At 42.0% G+C, this 24,215-nt stretch overlaps 1 protein-coding gene across 1 annotated transcript in view; it reads left to right on the top strand.

The window, feature by feature from the left end:
* Window positions 1–23,451, top strand: part of COL28A1 (collagen type XXVIII alpha 1 chain) — a 156,924-nt gene extending 133,473 nt beyond the window's left edge. The window contains 8 exon segments of the mRNA XM_024767109.1: window positions 1,484–1,520; window positions 3,381–3,470; window positions 3,473–3,903; window positions 3,905–3,935; window positions 5,650–5,704; window positions 5,706–5,805; window positions 17,641–17,779; window positions 23,279–23,451. Coding sequence (XP_024622877.1) covers window positions 1,484–1,520; window positions 3,381–3,470; window positions 3,473–3,903; window positions 3,905–3,935; window positions 5,650–5,704; window positions 5,706–5,805; window positions 17,641–17,779; window positions 23,279–23,451 — 1,056 coding nt within the window.
* The last annotated feature ends 764 nt before the right edge of the window (window positions 23,452–24,215 follow it).

Here is a 24,215-nt window from a genome sequence, read left to right on the forward strand (position 1 = left end):
GAAAAAGAAATTAAATTAAAATGCCCTGAATATTCTCTGTACATGCTTCTGTTAAGCCATGTTACCATCTATGTCACCTTCACCTCACTTCTGTCATTACAGGTTTTCTCCTTTAAAACTTTACTTTTGCAACTGTTACATTGTATCTTCTTAGAACAGGTCCACTGCTCTTTCCAGCTGAGATCTTCTGGGCTTCTGCTTCTCTCATCTGTTAAGTTAATCATCCCTGTCAGCTTCATGTCTTTGGCAGATGTAGAATCCTGACTTCTCCAGTCTCATCCCATGGCATTTGTAAACATGCCATGCAGGGCAGGATGTTGGCACATTGATTCCTAGTACCCAGCTCATCTCAGGCCCTTCTGATGGAGCTGGTGAGCAGTGGGACCTGGAAGGAGCATCCAGGAACCCAGGGAGGTTTCATGGAAGAGCCCAAGTGAGGGTATTAGGAAACTGGAGAGAAGACTTGCAAATTTGGGGATTGGTACAGAAAAAAAGGAGGGAATACAGCATTGGATGAGATCCCTTTGGGCCCTGGTGCTTGTCCTGGTTTGTTAGCACATGTGGGTTAAACCATGTAACTGAAAGCATACATTGCCCACACCGTTATTGTCCTCGGAATCTGCAGGGGATTGGTTCCCAGACACGCCCACCACGCCCAACCCGGTAGGTACCAAAATCTGTGGATGCTCAAGTCCCGCATATAAAATGGCGCAGTACAGTCAGCCCTCCGTATCATGGATGCAGAACCCATGGCTATGGAGGGCCGACTGTAAGTATTACATCTTTTGTGGGGCCAGACCCTGTGTGTGTGTTACCTCATTTAATCCCACCACATCCCTGAGACACAGTCACTGTTAGGTCACTTCATGCCCAACGTCACACAGCTGATAAATACTGGCTGCAATTTGAACTTCAAGTCTGAGTTATTACATTTCATAGCTCAAACACATTTCAATTCTGATATATTATAGGCAACTTTTAACCTCTGTGCTATGTATTTTATTTATTTATTCAATTTATTTATTTTTGGCTGTGTTGGGTCTTTGTTGCTGCGCGCGGGCTTTCTCTAGTTGTGGCGAGCGGGGGCTACTCTTCGTTGCAGTGCATGGGCTTCTCATTGCGGTGGCTTCTCTTGTTGCAAAGCATGAGCTCTAGGTGTGTGGGCTTCAGTAATTGTGGTTCATGGGCTCAGCAGTTGTGGCTCGTGGGCTCTAGAGCGCAGGCTTAGTAGTTGTGGAGCATGGGCTTAGCTGCTCCACAGCATGTGGGATCTTCCCGGACCAGAGCTCGAACCCGTGTCCCCTGCATTGGCAGGAGGATTCTTAACCACTGTGCCACCAGGGAAGCCCCTGTGCTATGTATTTTATTTGCAGTGGAAGGATTAAGTCAAATAGCCCAATGCTGATTATAATAAGACATACCTTTCATGACTATAGGAAAAAATATGGTCACACAATTAATACATTTTCCTCTTTTCCTCCAGAAAGAAGAAATCATCAAGCTTATTTTTGAAATATGTGGTAAGATTTGACGACCAAGAAAAAACCCATCACTTTAAAGTACCAACCCCACTATGTTCTGTGTTGTCAAGATAATGTGCTCACCCAGAATACGTATACTGTAGAGCTCGTGGGAAAGTTTCAAGCTCATTTTCAGTTTCTGTGGGAAACTGAAAGGAAGCAGTGTGAGGGGATGTGGGAATCCTGATTTAAGAAAAGAAAGTCATTTTCCCAGGGTAGTTAAGAAGTGTGAAGATAGTTGGGTCTGTGGGCAGCCAGGCCTTTTGTTAGCACAGAGCTCATCTGTATTCAGTGACATTTACCTGAACCTGAGAAGGAAAGAACAACAAAGGAGGCAGGACTACAGGGGCCTAACTGGTGTGTGAATCCAGCCTAGCTGGTGATGATAATGTCTGTGTTTTTCCTGAAGCAAAAAGTCTTTCTAAATTGAGCTTTGAGCCCTACGTCTAGAGCGCCTGCCGCTTCAGAGGCAAAAGGGCAGAGTCCAGAGGTCATCTTGTGTCACAACTCTAAGTGCTTCTATGGCGAAATAGACTTAAAACAGAGTTACCAGAACAAGGAAGTAAAGCAAAAAGACTAGCCAAAAGGCAAGCAGTTAATGGATAATGAAGGTAACTTCTGTGTTGAAAATGGACAGAGGCAGGAATATCATTATCCTTCCATACAGAGAACCCCAGAACTGACTTGTCCTCCAAAAGACTTCCGGACCTTAAGAAGCAGCCTGGGACTCTCTATGGTGACAGGCCGATTTAGACACTGCTCCTGAGTTCTAGAAGCGCTGTAAACTAGCAGCCAGTTTCCTGAGGATTTATCGTGGCAGGGCTGCTGGGCAACATGAGGATATGAATACACCAGTGGAACCCTGATAATTTTTATTGCCAAGGAACTCTGGCAACTGCTTTGAATGATAAACCCTAAACAGACGTTGTTTACTGACCAGTGTTCTGAGATCATTTCCCTGGAACAGTTTCACAGTATGGATGGACTGCTGGCCTCCTTGATAAGATCGGAGCCACTTTAGTGGTCACTAAGGGCGTGACTGGGGACATAAACCAGAGTAGCTAGGGGCCGCTACTCTTGGGTCCAGTTAAAGACCTGAATCCTTCCCCCACAATTAAAATGTTTCATCCCATTACTTTACCCATTGGCCACGCCAATGAGCAAGTATTCATTTTCACGTAAGGATATGGTTGAAGACTGAAATATTAGCATTCAGATTCCGATTAAATACAAATGGTCGGATGATAAAGGGCAAATTTAGGATGGTGGTTATATCTTATGGAGGAGGGAAATGGAATCAGGAAGGCATACACAGGGATGCTGAATCTTTTAAAAATACTATTTTAGGGCTTCCCTGGTGGTGCAGTGGTTGAGAGTCCGCCTGCTGATGCAGGGGACACAGGTTCGTGCCCCAGTCCAGGAGGATCCCACATGCCGCGGAGTGGCTGGGCCCGTGAGCCATGGCCGCTGAGCCTGCGCATCCGGAGCCTGTGCTCTGCAACGGGAGAGGCCACAGCAGTGAGAGGCCCAAGTACCGCAAAAATATATATATATACTATTTTATTTTTTAATCTTAGAAATTGGCTGTTTATTGTTTTATCCTCTACAGCGTTTTGGTTTTTTGTGGGGGGGGAGGGTTTTTTTTTTTTTTGTGGTATATCATTTTTTTTAAAAGTCAGGTATAGAAACCAGAAGGGAGACAATCGTCAGCTGTGTTCACAGTCACAGAAAAGGAAGGTTACAATCTAGTCTTAGGTTCATCCTTGCCCCTCTCCCCCCTCCCCCTACCTACCTGATATCAAGCAGTGATGTTTTAATTTTCAACCCCACTGTGTTTCTATGTCAACATTCGTGTTTCAGGTTGTGGGCGTAAATGCAGAGAGGCACTGCTAGAGCTGCTGTTTGTGATTGACAGCTCAGAAAGTGTGGGACCGGAGAACTTCCCGATTATCAAAACTTTGTGAAGACTCTGACTGACAGAGTTGCGCTGGACCTTGCCACGGCCCGCGTAGGCATAATCAACTATGGCCATAAGGTAGAGGAGGTGGATCATTTGACGCAGTTCTCCAGCAAGGATGACCTCAAGCGGGCCGTGGACAACATGCAGTATCTGGGAGAAGGCACCTACACAGCCACAGCTCTCCATGCCGCCAACCGCATGTTCGAAGCCGCAAGGCTGGGTGTGAAGAAGGTGGCCTTGGTCATCACTGATGAGCAGACAGATAGGCGAGATGAAAAGAATCTGACAGAGGTGGTGAAGGATGCCAGTGACATCGATGTGGAAATATTTGTGATTGGGGTGGTGAAGAGAAATGACCCCAACTTCAAGATGTTCCACAAAGAAATGAATCTAATTGCTACCGACCCAGACAGTGAGCATGTTTAATCTATTTGATGACTTTGTTACCCTTCAATGTAAGACAGCTCCAGGGGAAAGGAATTCACACTGTCCTTCCAAGTACCACATCACGGGATTATCCTGACCAAAAATGAAAATCAAGAGGCCAATGAGGCATATACCGGCATTAAATTGTAACACAGAAACTCTGGAAGACAAAGACGTTTAGTATTTCATTCAGGGAGTACAGTCCCTTGTCTTTACTCATTTGTAGTAAGTGCTGAGTTGGCCCTGGAGTTGTTTAACTCGGGTAGCTGCAATTGAAGGACTAAAAAGAAAGGACAGGATCTGGGGGCATTGCTAAGATTAGTTCATGTTCTAAAAGTTACCTAACTTGGATAAGAGATGGAGCAGCCAGCAGCAAGACAGAAAATAACCATAGAGTCAAAATGAATTAAGAAGTGCAGAATGAGTGGAAAACAGGGATGGTAATCTAAAGAGATGAGGTAACTGGGATTATTCTCTTCTATTCTCTATTCTCTGTTCTTATGAAAACAGATAATGAAGAGTAAACAAGTTGACGTCAGGAGTTTATCTTAAAGAACAACATGCTGAATATTCCTCATACACTCAGTGCTGATCTGATGGCTTTCCCTATGCTGCTTTACCCTTCACGTGAACTGACATTTCCTGACGAGCCATGCCAAGACACTAACTCACCGTGATTGGGAGTGATCGGCATCACTTTACAATGAAACACTCCAGTTCTTTGGAGACTGATAACACATTTTGGCAGGGCCCACATCCAGAAAGCTTGTGAAATAAGTAAAATTTATACTTAATGTGTTTGCAGGCCTCAGTTTGACCCCATCCTTCCTTCTCCACTCATCTGGGAGCAGGGCCTGACATGGCCTCATGCTGTTCCCAGCCTACCCCAGGTACCAGCACGCCTGGCCCTAAGGAGAGCAGACCATGCTCAGAACCTTCCCACTTTCCCTCTTTCTCCAGACCTTTCTAACCTGGGCTCCCATTTCCTTAACACCCTATTGGGCGACTGGTCTATTCAATCTCACTGGGCTGTTAATGTGTTAGAATGGCCAGCAATATTACACATTTCAGAGACATGTTATATTTTAATCATTGAAGAGCTTTATCATCTTAATCAAAGGAGTTACTAATTTGTTCTAGGCAATGAGGGATATATTTTTGGACTGGCTGGTTTTTTGCAATTCCCAAAACCAGAGGTAATTGCCTGTTAAACTTATTATGGGTTAGACTTGCCCCTTCCACAGAGTAGTTCACAGATAACAGACAGACACTTTGGATAACAAGCATTTAAGTCATTCCTTTGCCTATTTGGGCCATCGAATATTATTAAATTAAATTAAATTAAATAATTAAATTATTTTAGATGGCCTCTTACAGATGAGGTAAAAATGCGTTAAAATTTTGTTCCCCTAGTGGTTGACTTCAAGTGATGGGGAAGTGTCTGTTTACTTTAAGGAGAGTGCAAAAGGTTTCTCTTTTTTTTTTTGCGGTACGCGGGCCTCTCATGTTGCGGAGCACAGGCTCCGGACGCACAGGCTCAGCAGCCATGGCTCACGGGCCCAGCCGCTCCGCAGCATGTGGGATCTTCCCGGACCGGGGGATGAACCCGTGTCCCCTGCATCAGCAGGCGGACTCTCAACCACTGCGCCACCAGGGAAGCCCCCAAAAGGTCTCTTTAAACAGATTTTGAGTAATGTTTCACTGCTCCTCCTGTTCCCTTTTCTACTTCTCTTTTAAAGATAGACACCCTGAGGCAAAAATTGTTTAAAAAAAGTTGTGAGGATTTTAAATCCTACCTCTCATATTTTGGGTTCACCACTGTTTCAACCTGGATTTGGGATATCGGGGGAAGAACTCACTGAATCCGCTCCAGAACCCCGGAAAGAAATTTCTGAGTCCGTAAGTAACTGTCTTGCTTAATTTGTGAGCCTAAAATCATGTATTCAGTCTGTTTTACATCAAAGACAACCTTTCCCCACGCTGTCGAGAATCAACTGAGGTATGGATGTTTTCAGGTCCTTGGCTCTAAATAGCAGGCTTTTGTCTCCAGATTTCTAGTTCTGAAATACCTCTGGGGCTTATGAGCTTGAATATGAGATTTTTTAATATTTCCATATTTTATCATTATTTATTAAATGTTACAAATAATATTTTTATATTACATCCCTGCCACCACCAAAAGTAATCATGTACATTAGATCAGATTAATACTATACTATTTGAATCACTCCCTTGCAACATTGGCAGATCTTTCTGTATGGGGTCACAATTCTCCCTCATCTGTTTGTGTATCCACTCCCCACTTTGCACCCTCTCAAGTTTCTTCCAAGTGCACACATGCTCAGCCTGCACTCTCCCACCTTCCAATCCACGCTCTTGTTCATTGAGCTTCCCCTGCCTGTGCCCAGAGCGGGGACAGGGAGGGAAACGATGCATGCATATCGCACAAGGTGGGTGCTTCGTTTCAGAGCTCCCCAATCACCTATGCGTGAGAGAACTACCTCCTGAATGTATTGAGACAAATGTGATCGTCCTTAGAGCAAGCTTCTGGGAACTGACTTCAGCCGATCAGGTCACAAGCAACTGTTAGTTTCTTTTAGGTGAAAACTGGAGAGCCTCTCATAGTTACTGCTAAGTGAGTGTTGTAGTCTCTTCCCCACCAAGTTACAACTAAAGCAGCTGTGGACTGAGGTTCACTACATGTATGGACATCGTCTAGCAAGCAGGCACACAGCAGTGTGTCCCTATTTTGTACGCTCAGTGAAGTCCCTGTGCTGTCCTTTTATGAAGTCTTCATAGACACGAAAGACTCATTTTGAGCCAGTGCAACAGTATTCAAGCATCAGGATTCAGCTAACTGTATAGTTGGACTAAGGCCCTGAGAACCATTCAGGAGCCAGGCCTAGGATGCCATTCCTACGGGGACAAGATTACAGGACTCATAAGATTTTTATATTATGTTCAAAAAGGGACAGAAAGGTCTCTAATATATTTCTATTTGATTAAATACAAACCGACTTTGAGATGGGACATTCCAATTAGGGCAACAGACTGCCCCTGGATTGTAGATTGAAATTCACACACGCATTTATATCACATGGTCTATATCACGCGATCAACAAACCCCTCCTGTAAAGGGCCATATAGTAAAGATTTTGGGTTTTGCAGGCCATTTGATCTCTGTTGCCATGACTCAACTCTGCCACTGAAATGCAAAAGCAGCCATAGCCAGTACTTCAATGAACAAACATGGCTGTGTTCGGATAAGACTTATTTCCCAAAACAGGTGAAGACGCAGATTTGGCCCATGGGGATTTGCCAACTCTGGGTTTTACTGAGCATTTCAAAGTAAATTACAGACAGTAATGTGCACAGTCCATCTCCTCCCGCTTGTGTGAGTTACCCCTTTGTTCTTCCCTTAGTCAACCCGTGTCCCTTTCTAAAAACTTCCTACACAAGAGCAAACTCAGGTTTCACCCAGCAAGTGGTGCCCAAACGGAGCTCTCCTCATAATCAATGAATTCCAGTGGCATGTACTGATCATTTACTGCAGTGCTCAGGGGTGGCTCTTAGGACACAGTTCCTGCCCAGGAGAAGTCCGTGGTCTCTCAGCGATCGGATAAGTACAAGAAGTATTAAGAACTTCAGCAGAGCTATGGATGAAGCTCGAGAGACGGCGCAGTTAAGTTCAGGGCAGAGTAATGGAAGCCTTTACAGAGGAGGTGGTGTTGAGCTGAGTTTTAAGACTAAGTAAGTGTTTTTCAAGGCAAGAGTAGGGGGAAGCGTATTTCCAAGAAAAGGGAACATGTGGGGGCAAAGGGGAAATCCAAAGGGAATGGCATTTTAAGAAATGAGGACAAGTTCAATCTAACTGGAGCCAAAGGTGTATCTGGCAGAAGGGCGAGAGTTAAAACTATACAAATAACTTGAGGACGAATTATAAATGGCTTCATGTGTCAAGCTAAGGAGCTTGAACTTCATCCATAGGCCAGGCAACCAGGAGAAAGCAGGAGAGTCTTAAAAGCAAGGGTCATATGGTCACATTTGGTTGCACTATGAACGATAAAGAGAAGGAGGCGGGGAGAGGAGACTGGAGGTGGGAAAAGAGGAGTAATGGTCCAGGTGAGAGATAATGAGGCCTTAAACTAAGGCAGGGGCCATTGGAATAAAGGGATACGTGGATTGGAAAGCCATTTCTGGGGTAGAATGAACAGGATTTAGTGACTGAATGGATTGGAGGTTAGGGAGAGGGTTTGGGGAGGACAGTTGTATCTCTAGCTTGGAGATGGGGTGAACTGAAACACCATCCACTGAGATGGAGAATATAGGAGTCAGGGTAGGGTTCTCTGAAGGAAAATAATGGGCTTATTTTGTACCAAAGCGGAGGTGGCTGAGGGACATCCAAGGCAACGGCACAGAATGAGACAACAGCCTGTGCCTCTGGTGTCATGATGCAGGAAGTTAGATGCCCTGAGAGAAAAGTGATGTTAACAGGTTATGACAGAGGAAGCATTCTAGTAGCTGGGGAGGGGAGGGCATAAGAAGAGGACATCCAAAATAGTTTAGATTTGCAACACCAAGAGTCACAGGGTGGGTATCAGTTGGATCTCCCTAGGGGCCCTCTGACTGAGATAGTGGGAGCTTGTAATGAACTTGAACTTGGAAAGTCCCTCTTGTCTCTATACCTTCTCACTCTGTCTCTCTTTGCACAAGCACCAAAGTAAGAGTGAATTTTTTAAAATGAACAATCCTAAAAGATATTTAGTCTGAACAAACGTATATGCATTTATATTCACATTTTAGATCGGTCATACGTATATATAATGTACACACACACATAAATACAAAAACATATGTATGTATCTGTGCATGCACACCCACCTTTATCTAAAAGTATAATTATAGTATCGAAACACCTAAAGTAACATGAATCTGTCAAAACCTTTCAATCCTCAGATTGTTCCCAAGCCTACCCTAGGCAATACTGCAAAATAAATAATCTCAGGAGCCCTGTTTCCCTTTTTGCGTCTCTATTTCCCCTCTGTTGTCTCTTCTATCACTCCTTAAGACACCTAGCTCTGTATTCCTTCTTCCTCTCCTTTCTATCAAAATCTGTTTTTAGGGGAAAATCTGGTATCAGTTATTACACTTTTGTGAGAAATCTAAGCCAATGGGTTGATTTAAGTCAAGAAGGACTTGCATTTGAACTATTTTATCTAGTTGTGGAATGAACATGATGTACACTATACATCAACAAACAGATGTACTGGGAAATATGGAAAGCAGAAGGATTTCCCAGGTTCCACTAAATTCATAACGCTTTGGCAATCCCAGCTCTGTTGCCTTTTCAGGCCAGTCTTGAGAAGCTAAATGTGTACATCCATTCTATTCTGCCTCTTTCCTGAAATCTCAGGATAGTTTATACTTTCTTCTGGAATTTACCACATTTTAACATCGTTAATACTTATTTCTGTATGTACCTTAACTTTCCTGATGGATTTAAATTCCTTGAGGACATCTGTGTCTAATTAAACTTTGTGTCTCTCAGGACCTAAAACTGTGCTTCATCTTGCACACAGTAGATGCTCAATAAATACTTATGGACCAAACCAAGGCTATACCAACTGTTAGAAAAAGAAATCTGAAGATTTCCTTCGGTGAAAGGCATCAACTATACCATCATTAACAAGATTGTATACATAAAAAAATCCTTATCTTTTATGGGACTAACAATGTTGGTACTTGATGTTCCTTTATTCTTTCTGGGTGTGGCCTGTCGGGGAAAGATTTCCCAGATACAAATGGGAAGAGGGTAATTAAATCAAGTAAACATCATTTAATCAGACCAAGTGGCTACATCCAGTAATGGCCCATTAGGCAAATAAGTATATGGATTTCATATATGAAAAATAAGTATATGGATTTCATATATGAAGTCACTTTTTATCATTCTAAATGTATTCATAATTAATGTCAATGCAAAGAGTGTTTACTCACTGAAGCCAGTTTCTTGTAACAGTATTGCAGATTTCTTTCCCCCTTGAAAGAGCAGAGAGAAGCCCTGTCTACCCTTTCCATAAAGGTTCTTTTTTGTATTATGAAAAATTGTCCCCAGATTGCAAATAACTTAGATAACTGGCAGCAGAAATTTTTTTCTCTCTGTAGAAAGGAGGCTGTGGGATTCCTATGAGGAGTGATTCCACAGCAACACAGTGAAGGTGACAGCCAAGCTGGTGTGGCAAGAGTCCCGCTGAGTAGCTCCTGCATGAGGTGGAGAGGCATGGTGGAGGCCAAGGGGGAGCTCAGAGTCCCCTCCTTCTATTTAATATGGTCCTGATGTATAGTCCAATGCCAGCCTTAAGCCGAGCATGCCGGTTCCTCATTTCTATGGAAGAAGTGGATGTTCTGTATTGATGTAAATTACAGAAAACTAACACAGCAGGCTGATTTTGCTGGTTGTCCTGCCCTCTCCTTGTCCATCCTCTCTTTTAGTGAGACCCTATCCCTGGTCCCCATTCCACGGGCCGCATTTCTCCCCTCCTTTCATTATCACACAAGCTGCTCAAAGATCTCCATCTCCATTTTCAGTTTTTCCATCTCTTCCTCTCAATGCTCCACAACCCTTCTGTGTTCTTACTCCATCTCAAGATCCATCTAAAGAGGGCCACTTCTGAAACCAGGGTTCCACTGGCAATTTCTTCGAGAACCAGAGCCTTAGGCAGGTTCTGCCTTGATAATGGAGTTGGATGTGTCCCTTCACCCTCAGACCTGACCATGGGCTCTGTCCTCAACTCTGATGTGACACCTGCTTGTCCCCTACTGTGTTCTGAGGCCATTCCCTTCTGCCTCTTCCAAGACCAGGATCTTCCTTCCCTGTGGTACTCTTTCCTGCCGGCACTTCTGACTCTTTCCGTAGAGTCAGGAAATAGGCTTCAGCCTCTCCCATCTCAAAAATTCCCGAACTTGGGCTTCCCTGGTGGTGCAGTGGTTGGGAGTCCGCCTGCCGATGCAGGGGACACGGGTTCGTGCCCCGGTCCGGGAGGATCCCACATGCCGCAGAGCGGCTGGGCCCGTGAGCCATGACTGCTGAGCCTGTGCATCCGGAGCCTGTGCTCCACAACGGCAGAGGCCACAACAGTGAGAGGCCCGCGTATGGCAAAAAAAAAAAAAAAAAAAAATTCCCAAACCCTCTCTTAGTTCACATGTCCCTTTTGCTACTGCCCTATCGCTATGTTTATATAATAAAGTTATTCCACAGGCCAGTCTCTGCTGTCTCTGCCCCCCACAACCACACATGCACCCTCACTCTCCTTCTCTCCATCTCCCTGTGGCTCTCACTGTTTCCTCACTTCCATTCCCCTGGGAAACCCTCTGAAGTCAGGCTGCTGCCTCCAATATGCCCCTGAAGCTCAGATGGAAAAGTCACCAACAACCCTTTAATTGCCAAATCTTTATTGCCATATTCTTACCTAATCTTTCTTTTGCATGTATCACCGTGCTGCTGCTTATTTCTGATTTTGCAAGTTGTCTCTCTCCTTGTCCTTCTTCTGAGCATTCTTTCTCAATTGCTTTTGGGTTTTTTCTTTCTCTGTTTACCCCTTCATATTAAACTCAATTTTTCTGAGATTTGTCCTTAGCCTGCTTCTCTTCTTGTTCCATATTCTCTTTCTGAGTTCCAAAGCCACGTGTGCTAACTCTCAAATCTGCCTCCCCAATCCAGACCTTTCTCCTGGGTCCCAGATTCACATTTTGATTGTCTGTGCACATCTTCTTCTGGATGCCCTGCAGGCATTCAACATGGAATACGTTCACCGTGCTGCTCCTCCAGATTTCCTTCTAGGGGTATGGTCCCTCCAACCAGCCGGGTACCTGGCAAGAAACCTGGGATACACCTGTAGCTCTGTTCTCACTGTATCGTCCCCACTTGTTGGTACTATGGTCTTTGGTCTGTTCTTATCATCCCTCGATCTATGCTCTCAATTCCTTTCTCCTCATCAATACCTCTACTGCTTTAGATCAGGGCCTCATCATTTCTTATCAGTATTTAATAATATGGTCTCAAAACTCTTATCCCATCTCTCTTTATATCCTCTTCAGCTTATCCATTACTTGCTGATAGTGTCATTTTATTTTTTTGCTCTTTTAAAAATAACATCATTGAGGGCTTCCCTGGTGGCTCAGTGGTTGAGAATCTGCCTGCTAATGCAGGGGACATGGGTTCGAGCCCTGGTCTGGGAGGATCCCACATGCCGCGGAGCAACTAGGCCCGTGTGCCACAACTACTGAGCCTGCGCGTCTGGACCCTGTGCTCCGCAACAAGAGAGGCCGCGACAGTGAGAGGCCCGCGCACCGCGATGAAGAGTGGCCCCCACTTGCCACAACTAGAGAAAGCCCTTGCGCAGAAACGAAGACCCAGCACAGCAAAAATAAATAAATAAATTACTAAACTCCTACCCCCAACATCTTCTTTAAAAATAAAATAAAATTAAAATTAAAAATAACATCATTGAATTATTTATCATATATACGATTCCATTTTGGCTGAATTTTCTTAAAAACCTGTCTTTAGTACCATGGCCTACATTTTAACTTGGTACTGAGTATCCATGACAGATTAGGAAAAAGACACAAATATTTGAGTACATCTATATTTTCTCCTTATGTCATATTCAAGTAAAATTTCATAGGTTGCTCAATCATATTATACTCACTATTGAATGCAGTAGCCTATTCAAAGTCCATAATCAATACTTTCAAAATACATGGACTTATTAAGCTTTCAAAAAACTTGGGACTAAGCCTAATACTAGTTTATTTTCTCCACTGACATGAAAATTAAGCTGATTTCCTGAAATCAGACCTAATTATTTGTAAGTGGCCTTGACTAAGCCACATACACAGATACAGTTGTATTGGTGAATACAATAATTTATTTGTTTATAAAGTAAAATTAATACTTTCTCATTGTGGTAGTCAAAAAAGCCCCTCAAATTCTTCTTGATAAACTGCATAACAATGAATTATTAGTATTGCCAGGTGATGTGTCTGTGGAAGCCTCATATATTGCTAATCATAGACTTATTAGCCTTAGAATGTAAGATGTTCCTCTCTTAGGGAGCAGAAAAAAATAACATATTGCAAACTGATCTAGAAAGACCATCCCAGATCTGGAAGTCAGGAAACTTGGCTTGTAGTCTCAATGCTGAAGCTAAATCCTTTATTTCCTTGTCTCCAGAATTTATACTTTTCCTACTTTATTATTTCAGAGATTGGTATGCATTTGCTTAGCATGCTGTGGTCTTTTTTTAGACTTAAAATTTATAGTGTATTTAACAGTGAATGACATCTTAGAAATGAGATCTGACAGCTGCCTGGCATTGGGTGAATCACCTGTTTCTTAAGGTTTCCATTTCCTCATTTGTAAAATAAGGGATTATTACCAGAATATTCTTCCTTTTGTAAAAGTATGTGATTAGAACGGTCAAAAACCTTTAGTGGGCAATGCCAGAATAGAGGACATGATGCTAATGTATGAGAGGGTTTAGACAGAATAAAATCCTGCAGTTTCCCTGTAGGAAAGCTGCAGGCGATCAGGGGAGGTGCAGCCCAAACTCAAGGTGTTCCTCACAGCCCTCAGCAACCTTAAATGCAAATGGAGAGCATTCAGTTTAAGTGCTTGCGTGCTGAGAGACCTGGCAAAGAAGTGTTATTACCTGGGAAGCCTCAATCAAGGTCAGAACCTGCGAAGCCAGGCACCTTGAAGGCCCTGGCCGTGCCCCAGCTGGCAGGAGCAGAATCCCCACAGCTGACTAGGAGAAACGAGGCCCTGCACTGCTGGGAAAAGCTAAGTCTGAGCACATGGGCTAATACTCATGATCATCAGCACTCATCCAGGGGAGACGGGAGCTCAAGTTTAAAGAGCTTGTCTGCAATATATGCAAGGTTCTGGGTAATGAGTTATGAGGAAAATGTTCGGAAATCAGAAACCAAAGGACCTTCTAGAACTGTGTGGCACCTATTCAGTTATCCTTCTTTAGGTCATATACTCACATTCTTGGATGCTGCTTGAAATCTGTTTTCTCCCCTTAAAGATCTGCTCTAAAGGCTAGAAAGGACTGAGCATAACACATCTGCCTGTCCAGCTGCATGGAACAGCCCGGCCTCCAGGTGTTGGCCCCTCATGTGCCCGGCTCCTCTGCTGTGTTTTACTGTGTGAGCCCTGCTCGGAGCTGGGGCCATTCACCTCCTCCAAGGCAGGCCAGTGTGGGGGGAGCAGAAGTGTGCAGAGCTGATAGGCAGCCTGTTGTGTTTAGGTTTAAGATTTATAATAAAATAAAATAACAGAGAACGCACATAGCAAACACTGGAGTGCCCACCACCCAGACATAACTGGTGTTTCCCTCTGCTCATCACTGTTGCTTCAGACAAACTTAGAGTCCTTGCTGTTCTCCTTCAGAGTCTCCTTCCTCCTCCCCTCTCTAGAAGCAGCCACTATCATGAATTCGGTGTGTATTCTGCCAGTAAAGTTTGGGGCGGCTTATATCCCACTTTCAGAGTTGGAAGGTATGTTAGGGGCTAATCTTTCCCTACTGTAAAATGATGACATTAAAGCCTAGAGGAGAGAATTCTCCGGGAGTCCAGTGGTTAGGACTACTCGCTGCTTCCACTTCAGGGGGCGCGGGTTTGATCGCTGGTCTGGGAACTAAGATTCCGCATGCCTTGTGGCATGGCCAAAAAAATCAATAAATAAAATAAAATAATAAAGCCTAGAGGAGGGCTTCCCTGGTGGTGCAGTGGTTGAGAGTCCGCCTGTCGATGCAGGGGACGCGGGTTCGTGCCCCGGTCCGGGAAGATCCCACATGCCACGGAGCGGCTGTGCCCGTGAGTCATGGCCGCTGAGCCTGCGCATCCGGAGCTTGTGCTCCGCAACAGGAGAGGCCACAACAGTGAGAGGCCCATGTACCAAAGAAAAAATAATAATAAAAAAAATAATTAATAAAAAAAATATATATATATGCATATAGAAAAAAGACTGGGGAAAAAACCACCTGAGTATCAACAACAATTATTTCTGGGAAGTGGAATCACTTGTGATTTCTAGTTTCCTCCTTGCTTGTCCAGATTTTGTAAATTCCCTTCAATGAACATGTTTGTTTTGTAATAAGAAAATTATAAAAATGGAAAACTATAATATATAACATAAATATGTATTATGTAAACTATACATAATATAGTTATGTATTTGCTTAAATAAACTGAAATCACATGGAGCCAAAATATAAAATTATTCTCATTTATGAAAAAAAAATTTCACTTGTTCTAGAACCTGAGGTGTAATGTTCTAGTAGTCAACATTCCCAAATAGGGCTTCCCTGGTGGCGCAGTGGTTAAGAATCCGCCTGCCAATGCAGGGGACACGGGTTCGAGACCTGGTCCGGGAAGATCCCACATGCCACAGAGCAATTAAGCCCGTGCACCACAACTACTGAGCCTAAGCTCTAGAGCCCGTGTGCCACAACTACTGAAGCCTGTGTGCCTAGAGCCCATGCTCCACAACAAGAGAAGCCACCGCAATGAGAAGCCCGCGCACCGCAATGAAGAGCAGCCCCTGCTCGCCACAACTAGAAAAAGCCCACACACAGCAACGAAGACCCAACACAGCCTAAAATAAATAAATTTATTTTTTTTAATTCCCAAATAATGACGTGATTGAGAAAGAAAACATACACTCCTAAACTTACAAGAGGTAAAGAATGACTTATGAGAGCTTAAGACTTGAACAAGATGGTTATTTAGAGGCTGAGTTAATTCCTTTAGGAGAACCATGCTGCCCAGTGAAGTTCTTCAAAGGAACATTCTCACCTGACAGTATATCTCAAGTGTAGCCACAACGTCTGTTGTCTTTTTTATGTTTGATAAGCTACTCCTCAGTCAAGCTTTTCTTTTAACTTATTTTTTGCTTCAAATGAAATATGAGCAAGCAAAAAAACAAAACAAAACAGTACTTCTTTCCTGAAAAGGGCATTTCTAATTTTGCCACTAACTTACCAATAATTTGGGGGAAGCTTTAGATTATTAATTATTTGGAGCTTCAGATTCCTCCATAGAAAATGAAGTACTGATAAATGTTTCCTCTAAACTTAAAATTCTGTAGTTCTATGAATATAACAAAATTCACATTCAAATCATCATCTGCATATACAGGATCATTCTGAAAGAAAGAGGAATGCCAACTGACCCAGAGTTCTACCACCATTTGTACCAAAAGATGTGTTTGGGGTTAGTGAAACATCACTACTGTATTTGAATTGAGTGCCCTTTATATAGGCTGATAACCAGACCAGTCCCCATGGAAATATTTGCTCTGATAATCATTTAATTATTGTAAAAATATACATACATGAGTAATAGAGTTAGCTAGCTCTTCCGCATTGTGTGTGTGTGGGGGTACAGAATCAAAAGCAGTGGAAGAGTTTAGGTGGCAGACAGCAGCTAATGATGACAGCTGGCTTTGGTCATAAGATGACAGGGGGGCTTCCCTGGTGGCGCAGTGGTTGAGAGTCCGCCTGCCGATGCAGGGGACGCAGGTTCGTGCCCTGGTCTGGGAAGATCCCACATGCTGTGGAGTGGCTGGGCCTCTGAGCCATGGCCGCTGAGCCTGCGTGTCCGGAGCCTGTGCTCTGCAACGGGAGAGGCCACAACAGTGAGAGGCCCACGTACCGCAAAAAAAAAAAAAAAGATGACAGGAACCACAGGTGAGGAAGCATCAAAAATGACTTTACCTAGTTCACAGATTTGCCTATTTAAATAAATAAACAAAAGCAAACAAACAAGAGAGGGCCTTGCGAGGATAAATGACCACACTGTGCTAGGACTGAAATGAATTATCGATTCAACCTCATGTAGCTGGGGTCCAAGGAAAAAGAAAAAGAACTTAATTAGACCCATAAAGGATTGTCCTAGCTCCTGGCAACTGTAGTCAAGAATAACTGATGTGACTTTTTTTTAAGTTTTTAAGCAAAACACATTTTCTTCCTTGTTTCATTACATATCATAAATTTAGATGAAACTTGGAAATCTTAGTTCAGAAAACTTGCTTTTGAAATTATAATCCTTTATCCCTTAGCTAGCATACATTTCTCAGAACTTCTTAGAAGCTAAGCATCCTGCAGCATTTGACATTTGCTGGGGTCCGGATAATAGGATGAGATGAGAAGTGACTGCTATTGTTTTTATTTTAACAGTATTATTGTCCTCTGTCACTTCAATTCCCAATCTCAACATTGGTGGAGTTCATGGTAGATATTTTGGAATATATTGTTAAGTTCTCTAGTTTTAGAAAACAGAGAGGAAAAGGCCATTAAAAAAAAAAAAGGTCAAAGAAATTAGTGGTTATTTTCTCTCTTCATACAACTGACTAAGAAAAGGATGAAGATGAACTCCTCCCAAACTCACATGTTTTGTACCCTGCAGGTAGATCTCTCTGAAAGGCCCAGCACAAAAGCATTTGTGCCTGGCAGTGGGAAAAATGTGTGTGACCAAGAGGTGGTCAGAAAATCCATAACTTATGCATTCAGGAATGCCTGACATAGAGGAGAGGCATCGTTTCGTGGGCTTTTATTGAAATAATTAATATTGAAGAACTGGGGAGAAACTTTTCTTTAAGTGTTCCCCAAAGTAAAGTAGCTTTTTTGACTTGATATCACCAGATTCAAAACGGAATTTTTTGTATAGGTCAGTGTCTCTGGAGCCCAGGACAAAGAGAAGGAGCCTTCAGAGCCCACCTGGGCTGCCAGCCTTGCTGCCACTCCATCATCTGAGGCTGCCACCACCCAGGGGCCATTGCTCAGGTCCCCTGAGGATCAGGCATAGGGTTTGGAAACCAGAGCTCAAAGTCTCATTTTGAACTCACAGCGAGAAAAGTTCGTGCACGAAGGTAAGAGATTTCTGCCCGTCAGCTGTTGTATCTATAATATCAAGAAGGCACAGAAAGGATAGTCTCTAAAATCTCATCCAGAGAGAACATGTTTTGACTCTAAACAGGGAGGACAAAAGACGCTTTTCATTTTATTATATATAGAATTAGAAAACTGGCTGGCTGTTGGAACAAATTTGGTCAATCAAAAAATTTAAAGCTTTTATAGTGTTTATTGTTATTTTAAAATTTGAAAGCCTTTAGAGAGGATATTGCTCTCATGTTTGCAGTAGCTCTAACCGCTCCCTATTGTCTTACATGAAGCCTTCACACATGTATACATTTGAATTTTTGACCCCTGGTTGGAAGAAAGAAAAAGAAACTAGAATCTAGATTCCAATTCATCAGCATATTTTCTATGCAGTTAATGTCTACAGAAATTAATCATTACATACACATTTGTGAAGAACATGCAAGAGAGACAACATCCTTGCCCAAAAGCAGCTTAGATTGGCTTGACAACAATATACATTATTCGGTTATTGCTTTTAAAGAGTGGAGGTAGTGAGAATCTACTTGCTCCCTTCTATTTGGCCGAAAAGGTAAATTTAGAGGTCAGTTTTGGCAAATAAGTGAATTGAGACATACTCCAAATCTGGGGAAATGATTATGGCAGATGCAGAAAGGGCTTATTTTGCTATTGAGAAATGAAGCTTACGACATTTAAACTGTCACACAGAACACAAGTGTCAGGCAGCAAGTATCTATTTGGTCTTTTTTGGGAATTTTCTCACCTTGGTATAAGTTCCTCAGTAAGAAATAATAATCAAGACACCAAGGACAAACATGAAATAAAAAGGGATTTAACAAATAGCTTTATTGTTGTAACTCTAATTAGCTTTATTTTTAATTTTTTTGGATAGTGGAAGTGTTTCTGAAACTTATTTGTAAACTGACATTAGAAGGCCTTGTTTTTATTGTCTTGTAAAAGCTGATCTTTTGGGCTTCCCTGGCGGTGCAGTGGTTAAGAATCCACCTGCCAATGCAGGGAACACGGGTTCGAGCCCTGGTCCGGGAAGATCCCACATGCTGCGGAGCAACTAAGCCCGGGCGCCACAACTACTGAGCCTGTGCTCTAGAGCTCTGAGCCACAACTACTGAGCCTGCGTGCCACAACTACTGAAGCCCATGCACCTAGAACCCATGCTCTGCAACAAAAGAAGCCACCGCAATGAGAAGCCCAGGCACTGCAATGAAGAGTAGCCCCCACTCGCTGCAACTAGAGAAAGCCGCACACAGCAACAAAGAACCAAAGCAGCCAAAAGTAAATAAATAAAATAAATAAATTTATTTTTTAAAAAGCTGATCTTTTTAAAAGAAAACTGTGATATAAAGAGAGCCCTTCATGGAGGCAGCCATTGTTGGCACGTATTCAAGTGGCACCCCAGAAGCAGCCCAGGACCACCTTGCTGCATGTCCCAGCCCAAGCCAAAGGAACATTCTGGCCCCAGTCACTCCATGCTACAGCCTAGCACTAGATCTGGGGTGGCCACAAGTGAAACAAGTGAAAAGACAGGATCATGGGGTACAGCTGAGCCAAACTCTGTAAGCCCATGAGCCCTACTTGCCACTCCCCTCCTTTTGGAGCAAAGATCCCAGAATGAAGAGAAGGAAAAACACACATTTTAAGGGAGAAGAGTCAGCTCAAGCCTGACCCTTGGGGCTTCCACTCCAGCAACTTGGGAGCAGACCCAAGGGCGGTGACAACTACTGAGCAGAGAGGATGTCCTGCCTCACACACAGCTCTACCTCTAGCTCCTCCACCTCCAGCCCAAACCGCTACCAAGGTGACAGCTGCCAGCTCACCCTGAGGAAAGACATGGCTGGCATCCACATCAAATCCAGCTCTCCCACCAAAGGCAGTGGGCACATGCACACAGCATAGGGACACTCCCACATAAGAACACCCCTTCAAAACCAAAATAGCTAACTGTTTCATCTAGGTTCATAGACACAGAGAAACTTAAGTGAAATGAAAAGGCAGAGGAACTACTCTCAACTGAAAGAGCAAAGAGAAAACCCATGAAAAAACAATGAAACAGAAATAAGCAACTTACCAGATAAAGAATTCAAATCATTGGTAATAAAAATGCTAATTGAATTGGGAAGAGAAATGATCTAAACACAGATCATTTTAATAAGGAACTAGAAAATAGAAAAACCCAATCAAACATAGATAATTCAGTATCTGGGATCCCAAGAATACTCCAGAAGCAATGAATAGCAGAATAAATGACACAGAAGGACACATACGTGATCTGGAAGATAGAAGACTGGAAATCACTCAATCAGAACAATAGAATGACAAAAAACAAAACAAAACAAACAAACAAAAACAAGTGCAACATGCAAGATCTCTGGGATAACATCAAACATGCCTACATTTGTATCAAAAGAAGACAGAGAGAAGGGGATCAAAAATTCATCTGATGAGATTATTGCTGAAAACTTCCCAAATCTGAAGAAGGAAACAGATATCCAGTACAGAAAGCATAGAGGGTCCCAAATGAGATGAACCCCAACAGACCCACACCAAGACATATAATTAAAATAGCAAAAGTTAAAGAGAGAATTCTAAAGGCAGAAAGAGAAAAAAACAGAGAGTCATGTATAAGGGAATCCCCATAAGGCTATCAGCTGATTTCTCTGCAGAAAGTTAGCAGGCCAGAAGTGAGTGACATGGTATATTCAGACTGCTGAAAGGGAAAACCCACAACCTAGGATACTCTCCCCAGCAAGATTATCATTTAGAATAGAAGGAGAGATAAAGAATTTCTCAGACAAGCAAAAACTAAAAGATTAAGCAATACTAAACTTACCCTAAAAGAAATGTTGAGATAAAGGAACCCAAGCATACTACAAAAGAAAATCATCAAACCACAATGGGAGAAACACAAATAAGAATGAATGATCAGACAAGAACTATAACCACAACTGGAAGACAAAGAATAAAATGGCCATTTATGACAAACCCACATACTCAGTGGTGAAAATATGGAAGCCTTTCCACTAAATTCAGGAACAAACAAGGATGCCCACTCTCACTGCTTCTATTTAACATAGCATTGGAAGTCCTAGCCACAGCAATCAGGCAAGATAAAGAAATAAGGGTATCCAGTTGGAAGGGAAGAAGTAAAACTGTCAGTATTTGCAAATGACATGATACTCTATATAGAGAACCCTAAAGTCTCCACACAAAAACTATTAGAACTAATAAATACTTCCAGCAAGGTTACAGGATACAAGATTAATATATGGAAATCTGTTGTGAGTCTATACACTAATAATGAAATATCAGAATTGAAAGTAAAAAAAAAAAATCTTGTTTAAAATCGCATCAAAAATATTATAGTACCTAGGAATAAACTTAACCAAGGATGTGAAAGACCTATACTCTGAAAACTATGAAACACAGATGAAGGAAATTGAAGATGATACAAAGAAATGGAAAGATATCTTTTGTTCTTGTATTGGAAGAATTAATATTGTTAAAATGGCCATGGTACCCAAAGCAATCTACAGATTTAATTCAATCCCTATCAAAATACTCATGATATTTTTCACAGAACTAGAACAAATAATCCTAAAATTCATATGTAACCACAAAGACCCCAAATTGCCAAAGCAATCTTGAGAAAAAAGAACAAAGCTGGAGGTACAACCCTCTCAGACTTCAACTATACTACAAAGCTACAGTAATCATAACAGTGTGGTACTGGCACAAAAATAGACATATATCAATGGGAGAGAATAGAGCACCCAGAAATAAACCCACACACCTACAATCAATTAATCTATGACAAAGAAGACAAGAAACACAATGGAGAAAAGACAGTCTCTTCAACAAGTGGTACTGGGAAAAATGGACAGCCACATGTAAAACAGTGAGATTAGAACATTTCCTCACACCATGTAAAAAGATAAACTCAAAATAGTTAAATAACTAAATGTAAGACCTGAAACCATAAAACTCCTAGAATAGAATGTAGGCAGAACATTCTTTGATATAAATAGTAGCAATGTTTTCTTGGATCAGTCTCCTAAGGCAAAAGAAATGAGAGCAAAAATAAACACATGGGACCTAATTAAACTTAAAAGCTTTTACACTGCAAATAAAACCTTAGACAAAATGAAAAGACAACCTACAGAATGGGAGAAAATATTTGCAAATGATGCCACTGACAACAGATTAATATTCCAAAATATAAAACAGCTCATACAACTCAGTATGCAGCCACTATGGAAAACAGTATAGAGGTTCCTGAAAAAACTAAAAATAGAACTACCATATGACCCAGCAATTCTACTCCTGGGTATATGTCTGGAAAAAACAGAAACATTAATTAGAAAAGATACATGCACCTCAATGTTCATAGCAGTGCTGTTTACAATAGCCAAGACATAGAAGCAACCCATCAACAGGTGATTGGATCAAGAAGACGTGGTCTATGTATACAGTGGATACTACTCAGCCATAAAAAAGAACAAAATTCTGCCATTTGCAGCAACATGGATGGACCTAGAGAATACTATGCTTAGTGAAGTAATTCAAAGAAAGACAAATACTGTCTGATATCACTTATATGTGGACTCTACAAAATAATACAAATGTATGTATTGATATATGCAAAACAGAAACAGAGTCACAGATATAGAAAACAAACTTGCAGTTACCAAAGGGGAGAAGGAAGGGAGGAGGGACAAATTAGGAGTGTGGGATTAACAGATACAAACGACTATGTATAAAATTGATTAGCAACAAGGGTATACTGTATAGCACAGGGAATTACAGCCATTATCTTGTAATAACCTATAATGGAGTATAATCGGCAAAAATATTGAATCAGTATGCTGTACACCTGAAACTAATATAATATTGTAAATCAACTATACTTCAATTAAAAAAAGAAGAGAGTCCTTTATTTTACATTTTTTTGTAACTTAAAAGGATTTTCCTCCTTCAGTAAGCACAATCACATGTGATCATAGTGGTGCTTTCTATGAACAAACTTGGAAGGAATGTGTATGGAAGGCTAAAGTCATCTTCATTCCAAGTGCTAATTTGATTTCAAATCAAGTCCAAAGTAAATGAAGAAGTCCTATCTCTCTCCTGTCAATTAATCCTCACAAGAGTATTAGCCAATCAAGGCTCACAGTATTGTCAGGAAAATATGCATTTTAATGGGGTTTCATGAAGTTCAAAAACTTTTATGTTTTCAAAGGAATGACTATCTAATTGTAGATGAAATATGTCAGGTATTCAGGAACCCATCCTTAACTTGGAGCCATACTTTTTTAGTTGGTGCGTTAGTGTGCATGGAGAATAAGCTTCCTAAAGCTTTTACTTTTCAGTAAAAGAAAAACTTATAATAACATGCTATCCTTTTCTCACTCTAGATCCTAGATATTTGGAACCTCTACAACCAGGAAACTGTAGCAAATATGTGGTTCGATGGTATTATGACAAACAGGTCAACTCCTGTGCTCACTTTTGGTTCAGTGGCTGTAAAGCCTCAGGAAATAGATTCAACAGTGAAAAGGAATGTGAAGAAATCTGCATTCAAGGATGAGCAAGTAAATCACCCTGTACTGAGTCAAATCTATGTCTCTATCTACAAGCCTAGAAAGCAGCTCTATAATTTCAATATTCACCCAATACAAATAAAACACCATATATGAGTGTATACTGAACATTGACAATTTATAAACATAGTCAAATCCTTACAACCACCCTAGGATGTAGGTATTATTAACTATTTTTACAGATGAAGACACTGAGGCTCTGAGAAGTTTAGGAACTTCTCAAATGTCACCAAACTAAAAAGTGGAAGAGATGGGGGGTCTGACCCAGGACTATGTAACTTCAACACACATGTTCTATCTATTTCACAACCTGCAATGTTGTTCTGATTGCCATTAATTCCTTTGCATGTATTATGTCGGATGAAACCCCTGCCCCAGAACACCCCCACTCCCCCCTGGCTCCCCCAATCCCTCACACCTGCCTCAGTCCCCCAAACCCCTAAAAGCCCTGACTGTAGCAAAAGGTAGCTGGTGGGGAAGGAACTGGGTATGGACATTAGAAGTGATGGGAGTATGTTTGTGCAGAGATGGTGGTGAGGTAAGAAAGATATCCTGCCTGAGGGAAACCCAGCAAGATGGAGTGGTTCTGAGAGATGAGCGGCCGTGGGATAGGAGTGGGGTTGGTGAGGGTAGTTAGATTTTTGCCTCATTTGCCCTGAAAATGATTAAGAAACTAATCTGAATTGAAATTGCAACTCAGATTTATTAACAATTGTCATTCCCCACTCTTCCAACATATTTGGAAGAAAAG

Source organism: Neophocaena asiaeorientalis, unplaced genomic scaffold (assembly GCF_003031525.2).
Source record: "Neophocaena asiaeorientalis asiaeorientalis breed wild unplaced genomic scaffold, Neophocaena_asiaeorientalis_V1.1 scaffold70, whole genome shotgun sequence".
NCBI classification, from domain to species: domain Eukaryota; kingdom Metazoa; phylum Chordata; class Mammalia; order Artiodactyla; family Phocoenidae; genus Neophocaena; species Neophocaena asiaeorientalis.